The sequence below is a fragment of the Hordeum vulgare genome, chromosome 3H (genome assembly GCF_904849725.1).
Source record: "Hordeum vulgare subsp. vulgare chromosome 3H, MorexV3_pseudomolecules_assembly, whole genome shotgun sequence".
Taxonomy (NCBI): domain Eukaryota; kingdom Viridiplantae; phylum Streptophyta; class Magnoliopsida; order Poales; family Poaceae; genus Hordeum; species Hordeum vulgare.
The window spans coordinates 502,600,960-502,614,885 of NC_058520.1; the positions used below are offsets into that span (position 1 = coordinate 502,600,960).

Here is a 13,926-nt window from a genome sequence, read left to right on the forward strand (position 1 = left end):
TACAAAGAGTTATATAGGGTTACACGCTGATTAGGATTATTTCTTTCTAACTAGGGCTACAAATACATAAGTTTACAAGGGTTTACAGATAGATGAATTTTGATTGGAGGTTCAGAGGGACGAGGCCTCATCCCTTAAAAATCAGGGGGAAAAGTTAGTTAGAAAGAAGTAATCTTAGTCTTTTTTTTTTGAGCGGTAGTGTAGCATTACTGGGGTTAATACAACTGGTTAGCAGCTGTGGCAGCTGTTAATGCAACCTGCATGGAATGGTTGTTGACGTTGTGGACATTTTCCACTCAATGAACAAGTCCGGCGAGGCGAGTGCAGCAAGGCGGAGGCCGGCACTGTTCCCATGCAACTTTCAACGGTCAGCCTAACTCTTGTCTGCGAGCACACCGCCACCACAAAATATCGAGGTCGGCCACACCGTCGCAGCGTGCTCCGCCCATACGTCGTTGGCCACGCGCCAATGCCTTCTTACATGGCTACGTGCTCGTCCCAGACGACCTATAAATACGGCACCCGTAACACAGCCAGAGCAAACAACACACGACACGACCATCAGAAGATGGCGACTAAGCTCGCAGCGCTCATCCTCCTGGCCGCGTTCATCGCCGGGCCGGCGGCGTGCGAGGGCGCCAGCATTTGCTTCAACGGCTGGCTGAGGCTACCCAGCTACAACCCGCGGCTCTGTCGCTCGAGGCCAGACATTCAGCGTCGGCAGAGGATACCTTCTCCCTCCGGGTCAGGGCTCAGCTACGGCTATTACAACAGCAGGTGCCCTAGCGCGGAGAAGCTCGTCACGGCTGCCGTGAGGAAGGCTGTGGCTGCGAACCCCGGCATTGGTGCAGGGCTCATCCGTCTCTTCTTCCACGACTGCTTCGTTCGGGTACACACAGACACAGCTTGTCGATTCTAGTTTGTATGCTAACTCCATTGTCGTTTAAGAAGATCAACATGTGTTCATTATGAGGTCCTTCGTGTTAATTATATTCAGGGGTGCGATGCTTCCGTTCTCCTCACCGCGACCGACTCTAACAACATGGACACGGAGAGGGAGGGCCCTCCAAACAAGGACAGCCTGCGAGGGTTCGAGGTGATCGACGAGGCCAAGGCGGCGATCGAGGCCGCCTGCCCAGGCACAGTCTCATGCGCCGACGTCGTCGCCTTCGCCGCCCGCGACGCGTCCTACTTCCTCAGCAACCGCAGGATCAACATCCCGACGCAGGGCGGCCGCTATGACGGGCGCGAGTCCTTTGCCAACGAGACCGACCAGCTGCCCGGGCCCTTCTCCAATGTCACGGAGCTCCAGGCGAGCTTCGCGGCCAAAGGGCTCACCTCTGACGAGATGGTCGTGCTCTCCGGTGCACACACAATCGGCCGCGCCCGCTGCATGTTTTCCTCCAGCCGTCTCTCTGAGATGGACCCGGCATTTGCCGCCAAGCTCAGGGCCCAGTGCAACGGAGATGACAACACCAACGTGAACCAAGACGATGTGACCCCCGACGTCCTGGACAGGCAGTACTACCAGAACGTGATCGACAGGAAAGTGTTGTTCACCTCAGACGCCGTGCTCAACTCGACTGAAACAATAGCGCAGGTGACAGAAAACGCGAACAGGGCCGGGGCGTGGGAGAGGAAGTTCGAGAGAGCAATGGAGAATATGGGAAAAATCGGGATCAAGACCAGAGGCGACCAGCAAGGCGCAGAGATCAGGAAGGTATGCTCCAGAGTCAACAACTAACGTCAGCTAGTAGTAATGCGGGGTCGTTGGCTGGCTCCATCCATGGCGGAATCGCCCGACGATGAGATGTAACTCCGTCTAGCTACTGTCATTGTTGGTTTTCTCATACTACTAAAACTCTGTGTGTGCCGGCGCGCGTGCGTGTCTATGTGTGTCTGTTAATAAAGGTATACAGTAAGTACCAAGTAAATATTGTGTTCACCTACAATTCCATTATTTTTCTAGTTGTTTCTCACGATTTTATATTGCATCAATGTGACTAACATCTTGTACGTCGAGAAGACCCCCTCCCCCCTTCCCTATTTTTTCATCATGCCAAGCCCAGAAATCTTCATGTTCGGCAATGTTTAATGGTATATTACAAATGGCAAACATGTTCGTACGTTGCAACGGAGAAAAACTTCTTTTCTGAAACTACCTTTGTGTTCTCCTATAAAAAGTGCCAGAATCAAGATGTGGTAGGGAAATTAATATGCAAACTTTGATGTTTTTACTATTATTTTTGGCTCACATTATAAGCATCTACAAAAATCACCTCATGCATTGGTGTCCAGGAAGACGGATCTTTGATAAAATAACCAAGAATACTTATATACTAACATAAGTAAGATATTACTCTCCCCAATCCATAATAATTGTTGAAGTTGTACTAAAGCTGCAACAATTAATATGAATAGGAAGGGATATATATTTTAGCACAAGAAAATTTCAATTGTCGCAAAAGTTATAACAAACCTAAATATATTATATTTTGAACAACATTGTAACTATCCAAATATCTTTTGCAAGTAACATCTTGTACATATATGCATGTAGGCAAAGTTCTAAAAGATCCTGGTCAAATCCATATTGAGACGTGTTGGTATTTTGTAACCGGCCGTGGACATGTTGTCACTAGTAGAAAACATGGCTATAGTTTCTGTTGGGGAGGGCTATAGCCAACCGGAGCTAATAATTAGAGACTAAAGCCCCTTAGTCCCGGTTCATGTTCAACCGGGACTAAAGGAGCTTCACGTGGCCGCTGTCGGACGCCCAAGCAGGAGGACCTTTAGGGTTATCAACCGGGACTAAAAGGTCGTGTTTTCATTTTCTTTTATATTTATATTGTATTTTCATGTGGTTACACATATTTATATACAACATCAGTATAAATTATGAAAGAACAACATCCAACATCAGTACAAATTAGATCGATGCGATAGACCAAATTAAATTAGAGGAAAATACGATATTGGTCTATTGCATCCATCTAATTTGTACTAGTATATGTCATATAACAACTCATCATCATCATCTTAATCAACTCATCATCATTCAACATCCAACAACTCATCATCATCTTAATCAACTCCTCATCATTGTGGTTATCACAAGGTTGAAACACTAATTATTACTACTCTCTCTTAGGTAAAAAAAAAAGCATAATAAAGGCAAGCTCCAACATCTCCCCATTGAAGAACACAGATCAACCTATCTCCAACTTGTGGGATGCGCAAGTATTCCTCTCCAAGTGGTGTCGTGGATACTTGTATTCCATTTCTCCATCCTTTGATTTTCAGGGTTTCTTCACTTTGAGATATCCTGTATTTATCATTGTAATTAATCGGGAGTGGCCGTAAGCTAACCATATGCAAATTACCGGTGGCAAACATCCATTTAGACACGGTCTCTCATGGAAGTACATGTTGAAGAACATAAGTAATAATAACATAGTTAGCTATATGACGAAGCGTAGAACCCTTTGTCTCGGGCCGCAATGTATTTATATCACAATATCTTGGAGTACAAGGCAAGATCTTATCAAGAGGTTACATGAGATAAGGGAGATTAGAGAAGAGATAGAAAAGGGTTTAAACTACAACTGTATCCTATACAATTGTCTAACACTCCCCCTCAATCTAAACCCTATTTAGCAAGGTTGAGATTGTACTTAAAATCATCTAGCCTCCTCATTGTGAGAGGTTTGGTGAACCCATCAGCAAGTTGATCACCTGTTGGAATGAACCTTATATCAAGTAATTTGTGTGTTACTCTTTCTCTGACAAACTGAAAATCAACCTCAATATGTTTTGTTCTTACATGAAAAACAGGATTAGCTGAGAGATAGGTTGCACCAAGATTGTCACACCATAATCTGGCAGCCTGAGGCACCTTGATTCCAAGTTCATGTAGCAAAGTCTGAATCCACATTACCTCAGTTGTTGCATTTGCTAAAGCCTTATATTCAGCCTCAGTACTAGACCTTGAGACTGTTGCCTGCTTCCTTGCACTCCATGACACAAGATTTGTTCCCAGAAATACAGCTAAACCACCTGTTGATCTTCTGTCATCAGCACATCCTGCCTAGTCTGCATCAGAGTAGGCTGACACAAGCATAGATGGAGATTTTACAATTTGAAGACCAAGTCCTTTTGTAAACTTCAGATACCTCAAAATTCTTTTTACTGCTGTCCAATGAGAATTAGTAGGAGCATGTAAGTATTGACATACTTTGTTGACAGAATATGAAATATCAGGTCGTGTGAGAGTTAAATACTACAATGCTCCTACAATACTCCTATAGTTTGTTGCATCATCTGGCCCAAGTGCTTCTCCACTCTCAACGGTGAGTTTTTCTGAAGTAGAGATAGGTGTACTAACTGGCTTACATTTTTCCATACCTATTCTTTTGAGAATATCAGTAGTATACCTTTCTTGTGTAAGAAGTATACCATCTTTTATCTTCTTAATTTACCTCATTTCCAAGAAAGTAGCGAAGATCTCCTAGATCTTTAAGAGCAAACTCTAGCTTTAAATCTTTAAGCAGACAAGTTGTAGCATCTGGACTTGAGCTGGCAACAATTATATCATCAACATAAACAAGAACAAATATAGTAACATTGTTCTTACTGTAGAAGAATAAGGAGGTATCTGCCTTTGATGGTGTGAACCCAAGTTTTTGTAACTGTGTACTTAACCTTGAATACCAGGCTCTTGGGGCCTGTTTCAACCCATACAAAGCTTTATCCAACTTGCAGACATGATGTGGTGTGTTCTTGTTTTTATACCCTGGTGGTTGCCGCATGAACACTTCTTCCTCAAGAACACCATGAAGAAACACGTTCTGGACGTCTAGCTGTCGTAGGCTCCAACCTTTGGAAATAGCAATAGACAGTACAAGTCGAATAGTGGCTGACTTAATAACAGGGCTGAAAGTATCCTCATAATCAATACCAAACCTTTGTTTAAACCCTTTTGCAACCAGTCTAGCTTTGTATCTGTCTATACTACCATCAGCTCTTTTTTTATTTTATATACCCATTTGCAATCTATCACATTTGCACCTTTCTTTGGTAAGACTAACCGCCATGTTTTATTTTGAATCAGTGCATCATACTCAACATCCATGGCTTTCTTCCATTCCTTGTGAGCAAGGGCATCATGCAAAGTTATTTGTTCACCAGTACTTGTGAGGAAAGCACGTTTGTGTGTGTCATATCTGATTGTACCGTCTGTATATTTCTTATCCTCGACAACACCTGACCGAGACCGTGTATGACGAGGAGAAGGAGGAGCTAGAGTTGCTGCAGGTCTGTCCACAGAAGAGTCAGCCGTAGAGGAACCGATCAAACCGGTCGGGCTGGCCCCCGCACCAACAGTGCCAGAAGGCGGGCCACTGTTGGTGGAGCCAATGGGCGCCGCGCTTGGGATCTCGTCGAAGGCGGCGCTGGCGCGGGTGGGCGCCGCACGTGGGGCGCTGTCGGTTGGCTCGGGAGGATCCTCCTGGGATCCGCCGACGCGGGTGGGCTCCACACGGGGGGGGGGGGGGCTGTCGGCCACGTGGGCGCCGCTGGCGATTGGCGCGTGGGAGCCGCCGATGCGGGTGGACCCCGCAGGTGGGGTGCTGTCGGCCACGCGGTTGCGGGCGGTTGGCGCGGGAGAATCCGCCTGGGACTCCTTGTCGGGCAGACTGCGCCGGGTGACAACCTCGGATCGCACGCCTGCAGGAGCTGCAGCAGCCAGCGGATCAGCTTGGATTTCCGCGCGAGTCTTGGCTGCATCTGGGTACATGAAATAATGCCCTGTAGCTGCATTTTCAATGTCAGTTTCAACATATTCCATGATATTTTTCACATGATTAGTCCTAATTAATTCACCCCCGTGATTAGAAGATGAAATAGGCTCGGAAAGAAGGGAGATTTCGGCACGCAAAAGAGCTCCCGCATTAGGATGGAGTTTAGCAAAGGGAAACATGGTTTCATCAAAAATAACATCACGGGAAATATAGATACGACCGGATGAGATGTGTAGACACTTGTAGCCTTTATGGAGATTACTATAACCAAGGAACACACATTGTGTAGACCGAAATTCGAGTTTATGATGATTATACGGACGAAGGTTTGGGTAACATGCACACCCAAAGATTTTGAGAGAACTGTAGTCTGGTTTTTGATGAAACAAACGTTCCAATGGAGTAGTGTTGCCAATTACTCGACTAGGCAAACGATTTATAAGGTATGTGGCCGTGATAAAGGCCTCATCCGAATATTTAAGTGGCATGGATGCGTGAGCTAGAAGGGATAGGCCAACTTCAACAATATGACGGTGTTTTCGTTCGGCCGAACCATTTTGTTGATGAGCATGGGGACAAGAGACATGGTGAATAATCCCAATGCTACGAAAGAAGGAGTTAAGTTTCTCATACTCTCCTCCCCAGTCACTTTGAACTGCAAGGATCTTTTTTTCAAATTGTCTCTCAACAAGTGTTTGGAATTCTTGAAAGACAGAGAAAACTTCAGATTTGTTTTTAAGCAAATAGATCCATGTGAATTTGCTATAATCATCGATGAAACTGACATAATATTTCTTTCTACCAAAAGAATCTCTTGGATGACCCCATACATCACTGAAAATAAGCTCTAAAGGAGCATGAGACACACTATTTGACAAGGGATAGGGAAGTTGGTGACTCTTGGCACATTGACAAGCTTCACAAACAGACTCTGTATTGGAACTACTTGACAATGCAAGATTGCCTTTATCGACTACTTGCTTAACTATATTTGAAGAAGGATGCCCTAATCTTTGGTGCCATCTGGCTAGTGACGGCTTGGTGGCATAATAAACTTGGCGACGACGCTGTCGATTAAGACTCTTGATGTGATGGGGTATAGTCCTCCAATGCATCTACCGCGATGGATGAGTTCCCTCGTTGCCCGATCTTTAATGAAAAAATAGGTAGGATGAGTTTCAAAGAAAATATTGTTGTCGGATGTCAAACGGGACATGGAAGCTAGATTCTTGTCGGCTTGTGGAACATGGAGAACATCTTTAAGAACAAGATCACGTTTGAGGCTAGGGGAATTAATGGAGGATTGACCAATGTGAAGAATATCCATACCTCCACCACTTGCAGTGTGAATCTGGTCGTTGCCGTGGTACCTCTCCCTGAGAGCCAGCTTTTCTAGCTCATTCGTGACATGATCTGTGGCGCCGGAGTCGGCGTACCAAACCGTCTCACCATCGGCTCCACCGTGTTTCCGTGTGGCGGCAGTAGCTTGCCGTGTTTCGGGCGTCTAGTCCTCATCATACCGGTGCCAGCAGTCAATGACTTCGTGGCCCGGCTTCTTGCAAAGCTGGCATCTCGGTCGGTGATTGTTGTTGTAGCCGCCGCCGTTGTAGCCGTTGTTGTAGCCACCGCCGCGATCACCGCCGCCGCGGTCACCACCACCACCAGGGCGAGCCTGGCCCTGGTTTCCGGCGCGTCCTCCACCGCCGTTTTCGCGTCCGCGCCCTTGCTGTCCACGCCCACGACCACATCTGCGGGAGGCAGCGTTGATAGAGGATTGGCGTAGATTGGTTCCATGCAGCATACTGAGCCGGGCGTCGAAGCTCAGAAGCTGGCTGTAGAGCTCCTGAACCGTGACCGGTTCGACCCGCGCGGCCAAGGCCGAGATCACAGGGTTGTAGTCGATGTCGAGGCCGGCGATGACGTGAGAGATGATCTCGGCATCTCCGAGCGGTGCACCGGCGCAGGCAACTTCATCTGTAAGGGTTTTGATCTTTCCAAGGTATTCTGCCATGGTTAGATTACCTTTTTGTAGATTGGTGAGGGCCATCCTTGTGTTGATCTTTTGGGCTTGTGTTTGTGCAGCAAACATGGTATGGATGGAAGTCCATACCTCGACCGGCGTCTGGAGCATCACCACTTGCGCGAGAACTTCTCGAGAGAGAGATCCCATGAGGTATCCTTGTACCTGCTGTTGCTGCGCGTACCAGATTGATCTGGCGTAGTTGAAGACCTGCTCTTCCTTCCCATCCTTGGTGATGGCGATGGTGGCAGGAGGCGCCGGGCTTGCGGCGTCGAGGAAGTGTTCCATCTGTACCCCCTTGATCTGGGGTAGCACGACGGCCTTCCAAAGAAGGAAGTTCGTCCTAGTGAGCTTCTCTGATGGAGGTGGACCGAGAGAGAGCGAGGTATTGGAGGAGGATGTGGGCGCGACGGATGTAATCTGGGTGGATGCAATGGTGGGGAGCGCGGGGCCTGTCATCGTCGACTCTCTACGATCGATGGAGCGGGTTCTCTTTTCGGTAGCTAGGCGTCGAGAGGAAGGGCTCTGATGACCATATGACGAAGCGTAGAACCCTTTGTCTCGGGCCGCAATGTATTTATATCACAATATCTTGGAGTACAAGGCAAGATCTTATCAAGAGGTTACATGAGATAAGGGATATCAGAGAAGAGATAGAAAAGGGTTTAAACTACAACCGTATCCTATACAATTGTCTAACAAGCTAAACTAGTTTCGCTTAAGAACAATGTATGAAAAAGATGGACTAGTTACGCAATGCTAAAAAATTCTTACAAAGTTGTCTAAAGTGATGTTATAAGGGCTCAATTGGTGTACTAGTGGCACATATCCATGGTAAATGTTGCCACACATGTAATAATTAGCATGATACTTAACATCATGAATAAATGAAATGAGATGATTTTTCTTCAACCAAGTAAGCTCGGAGCCATAACTGTAGTAGGTCCGATCTATTATCTCTCGTGCAGTTCTTGTCGCACGGAAATAGGCTAATAATTGAAAATAATGAAATTTAGTCAGGATGAGTACGGGATACTATTCAATAATCAATATAAATTACCTAACAAATTTGTTTACCAATGCACCTCGAGGTAGAACTGGAATCAAGTCATCCTTCGCATGCATCAAAATTCCTATATTATTATCACGAACATCATCATTATCAGGATCGAAGGCAATGTTCATGTCCTCATTCAACACATATGCCTTGCAGAATGCTCTCCAATTAAAACAATCAAAATATGTATGATCTTCTTCATTTTTTTACTTTGATAACAAAAGTGAAATGTTCCGTTCTTAGGTGAGCTATCTTAGGCATTGTAATATCGTTCTCTTTGAAATGAAACTTGTTCAAGACAACAAATCTTGCATGGCAGGAAAGGCACTAGTCGAATTGTATAAAATAAAATTAAAGGTTAACTAAAGCAAAAAAGCACACATACTTCTTCAGTAACAAAAAAATACATGTTGTCTTTACATACCGTAATAATTTCAAATTTATCCGTCAGCTTGACAATGAAGGATGTACCGTTGTCTAGGTGAGGATAGAAGTTGCATATACACGTGTCATCCTAGCACAAAAGGGACGCATGGATCCTATCATCATCGGACCACGCCATTTTCTATGTTCATGATTCTAAGATCAAAAATCGACTGCAATTTTTTTCTTAATGCTTAGCGATTCGAAGATTAACATTTTAGTATTTCATGAAAAAGCTGAATTATATATAGTAGTCAGCCGTCGATGTGGAGAACTTAATGCCTAATAAGAAGTAACCTAGTATTTTTTTTACGTGAACATTAGCACAAATACCGGAGGAGCCTAATAAGAAGTAACCTAGTAATTCACATCAACATTACTCCCTCCATTTCTAAATATAAGACTTTTTAGAGATTACACTATGGACTAAATACGGATCAAAATGAATTAATCTACATTCTAAAATATGTAAATTTTCTCAAATTTCTATATAAAATTTCTAAAATGAGCTGCGTGGGGCCGAACTGCGCTGCGGTGGGCGGGGGTGACCATCGGAGGAGGAGGCAGAGGTGGGGTCGGCGGTGGCGTTGCCGTGGGCGGGGCGAGTAGCGGAAGCGGAGGCGGGGCCGGCAGCGGCGCTACGATGGGTGGGGCCGAGCATCGAAGGCGGGGCCGACAGGGACATATGATCTTAGGAAGGGGGAGGGGCCTTATCGGTGTTGCTGAGGAGAGGGGTGGCGACGATGACGGAGGAGACCGGCGAGGAGGAGGGCGACATCGAGGAGCGGTAACGGCGACGACGATGGCGATTTTGGGCAGCCTCGCGGCGTCGAAGTGACCCTTCTCCCGCGCGGTGGCTAGCAGCACGAGAAGAGGCACTTATATACCGGGACTAAGGGACCTCGCCTTTTCGGCGGCGTAAATTCCGCGCACGAAGGTGGACCTTTAGTCCCGGTTGGTGATATCAACCGGGTCCGGGTTGGTGATACGAAGCTGGACTAAAGGTTGCTTTTTAGACTTTTATTTGTTTTTCTAAAAAGTATGGTTTCTAGATTTTGAATAACTTTTAGAATATTTAGAGCTTTTGAGTGAATATTTTTACTTTAGGTCAAAAAAATTGTAAACTCTTAGTGCGAGTAGTTTTCAAAATTGAATAGTTTAAATTTGAATTCTTTAAAAAAATTGTGAATCATTAGTTTGTGAATAACTTTAGTTTAAAAATAGATTTTTGAGTGATTATCTTTTCCTTCTGTTTAATATTAATGTGTTTTATGAGTATGTTCAATTTGGGTATCTTTAGGATATTTTAAAATATGTGTTTTAATCAAAAAAATATGTTTCACTCTTTTAGTTTTGTACATTTTTCCTTTGTTTTAATTATTTGAGAGATTCAATTTTATAGATTGAAATTAGTTCTTGTAAAATACATAACAATTTGAAACTAAACCAAATGAGTTGATTTAAATTTCTGTGGATTCATCTTGAAGATTTCTATCAACTATATAGTATCATTTTGACAAGAAATTGCATAATTGATTTTGCACTTATTAATTTGAAAAGCACTATAAATGAACTCTGAAAAGATTGAAATTTGACATGGTATCATCATTTCACGCATATAGCATGTGCTAAAAAGTTGAGAGAGTTACGGCAAAAACTAGATGCACTTCGTATACAAACTAGACAATATCTTTTGAAGTATGAGAGTTTCACACAAATACTCGTTTGTTACAAAGGCATTTCATTTTTTTTAAGCTTACTTGAACTTCAGTCTTTTTGTGCGTTCAATATGCATCATTCAAAGCCACCTCATCTCTGACTTCATTTTCTATTTTCATGCATTTAATGTTTTTTTAAGCTAAATGACCCTGATATTTAAAAAACACTACAAATGATATCTGAAAAGGTTGAAATCTGGTATGGTATCATCATTTCACCCACATAGAATGTGTTAAAAAGTTGAGAGGGTTACGATAAAAACTTAATGTACTTTGTGTACAAACTAGACAATCTCTTTCGAAGTATCAAGGTTTCAGACGAATACGCATCCATTACAAAGGCATTTAATTTTTAAGCTTATTTCAACTCAGACTTTTTGTACATTCAATATGCACCATTCAAATAACCCTCATCAATTTTCAACCCTTTGTGACTTCATTTGCTATTTTAATGCATTTAATCATTTTTTGTGCTAAATAACCCTGAAATTGAAAAGCACTACAAATGAAATCTGAAAAGGTTGAAATTTGGCATGGTATCATCATTTCACCCACATCCGAGAAAAGCACTACAAAGTCCGGAAACTCGCTAGAGAAGAAAGTGATGACGGTGAAGCTGGTCACATTCCAGAGTGGGATCTTGGGATATAAAAGTTTTTCTTCGCGTGCACCCCTTTGTGTCGTAACCATGGTCAGTCTTCATCATTTAATAGGATGCTTGGGTCAGCCTTCACTTTGAAGGAAGGAAATTCATGAAACTATGTGGTGCTTTGGCTCATCGTATGATGTAGTCACTTCCTTATCTTTTCTTTTTCTAGGTTTGGTAGACAAGTCCTTCACATAGAATACCTGCGCCATGGCATTGGCTAGGATGAATTCATCTGTGTACCCAAGATTGTTGAGATCCAGTGTTGTCATTCCGTATCGCTCGTGTTCCATTATCCCGACTCCTGTCAGATTGACCCATTTGCACTGAAACAAAGGGACCTTAAAATCACGTCCATAGTGAAGTACCCATATCTCCGCTATGTAACCATAATTTGTGTCCTTTGTCCTATTGGTGTTTGTTGCATCAAAGCGGACACCACTGTTTTGGTTGGTTCTCTTTTTATCTTGGATGGTCGTGTAAAATGTATTCTCATTTATCTCATACCCTTGGAAAGTCAATACAGTCGAAGATGGTGTCCTAGCCAAAAGGTACAAGTCATCCCCAACAGTGTTGGTACCCATGAGATGTGTTTGCAACTAACCGCCGAAAATCCCCATGTGTTCACGTCTAATCCAGTCATCACACTACTCCGGATGTTTGGAGCGTAGAATATTCTTGTGTTCACTGATATACGGGGCCATCAAGGTAGAATTTTGTAGAACTGTGTAGTGTGCTTGCGCCCAAGAATGCCCGTCCCTACATATTATCGAATCCTTTCCTAATGTGCCTTTTTCACTCAGTATCCCCTCATGCCGCGATTCAGGCACACCAATCTGCTTAAGGTCCGAAATAAAGTCAACACAAAACTCAATAACCTCCTCTGTTTCATGGCCCTTGGAAATGCTTCCTTCTGGCCTAGCATGGTTGTGAACATATTTCTTTAAGACTCCCTTGAACCTCTCAAAGGGAAACATATTATGTAAAAATACAGGACCCAGTATGGATATCTCTTCGACTAGGTGAACTAGGACGCGTGTCATGATATTGAAGAAGGATGGCAGAAACACCAACTCAAAACTGACAAGACATTGCACCAAATCATTCTGTAACCTTGGTAGGATTTCTGTATCGATTACCTTCTAAGAAATTACATTGAGGAATACACATAGCTTCACAATGGCTAATCGAACATTTTCTGGTAGATGCCCCCTCAATGCAATCGAAACCAATTGTGTCATAATCATGTGGCAGTTATGAGACTAGATTTTCCAATGCTTACAAATTAAGTAACGACGTGCTAAGAAGCTACAACATCTGCAATGTATTTCAGTAGTTGTGACATTGGAATAATGTGGACGTCATAGATACAGATCATAATGCCGACGCACAACATAATTCGACTCATAAGTATTTCAAATATTGTTGGTGTCATCTTCAACGTCACCACTATTTCTTAACTATGGCGCCATATTGATGGCGTCGGATGTCCAAATGAGTAAGGTCATTTTTATCAGGCCATAGGTAGGCTTTTCTGTACAAATGCACACGACCATTCTCGGGCCCGCGTGTTAGCCAGCCAATCATATCTCGTCGGTCCCATTTAATCCAAACGTGTGGAAGCCCCCCCCCCCCAACACTCACCCATCCGTCCCACCCCTGTCCTTTTTAATGCCTAGCTGATGTGCGTGGATATGAAGGTCATCTTTTACACACTTCTCTGCTCCAGCATAATACTTGCGGGCTTCCAATCCATCCCATGGACGCATTTGACGGCCGGTATTTTTGAAGGAAATGTAATATATTCTAAATTTAACTTTAAATTATTTTCATTCCTTGTAAAAGTTTAAATTCAATTTTTTATGCAATGTGTGTAATGCATATAGCCCGTTGGATGCACCCACCACTAGTAGAAAATTGCCCATTTGTCCCGGTTCCAGAGGCCCATTAGCCCCGGTTTCGGAACCGGGACTAAAGGGTCGGGACTAAAGCCCAAAACCTTTAGTCCCGTTCTCTTTACCAACCGAGACAGAAGGGCCTCCACGTGGCCTCTGCGGGGAGCCCAGGCAGGAGGGCCTATAGTCCCGGTTGGTAATACCAACCGGGACCAGGAGGTGAGTTTTTTTTTAATAGGGAGTGTGTTGGGGGTTTTGAAGGGTTAATTTAGGGGTTTCATATTGTGTTAGCGAGCTAATAGAGAGAAGTGTCCTCTCTTTCTCTGTGATGTAGAAGTAACGACTTTAGCAAGTTATCCTCGGTCTCTT

The 13,926-nt window shown here is 43.9% G+C and overlaps 1 protein-coding gene and 1 non-coding gene across 2 annotated transcripts; one reads left to right on the top strand and one right to left on the bottom strand.

Moving 5' to 3' along the window:
• Window positions 1-544: 544 nt before the first annotated feature.
• On the top strand, window positions 545-1,930 carry LOC123444518 (peroxidase 2-like). Its single transcript, XM_045121253.1, has 2 exons — window positions 545-889; window positions 998-1,930. Exons 1-2 carry the CDS (start codon window positions 569-571, stop codon window positions 1,742-1,744), a joined length of 1,068 nt encoding a protein of 355 aa, XP_044977188.1. The 5' UTR covers window positions 545-568; the 3' UTR covers window positions 1,745-1,930.
• A 5,680-nt stretch (window positions 1,931-7,610) lies between these two features.
• LOC123445826 lies at window positions 7,611-7,749 on the bottom strand. Its single transcript, XR_006631194.1, has one exon. It is a non-coding gene; the product is annotated as a small nucleolar RNA Z247 (small nucleolar RNA).
• Between the last annotated feature and the right edge of the window lie 6,177 nt (window positions 7,750-13,926).

Excerpts from the sequence above, each read along its gene's own strand:
- LOC123444518 (XM_045121253.1), top strand. The coding sequence starts at position 569 with ATGGCGACTAAGCTCGCAGCGCTCATCCTCCTGGCCGCGTTCATCGCC. Across the intron at positions 890-997 it reads TCCACGACTGCTTCGTTCGG|GGGTGCGATGCTTCCGTTCT; the intron begins GTACACACAGAC and ends AATTATATTCAG.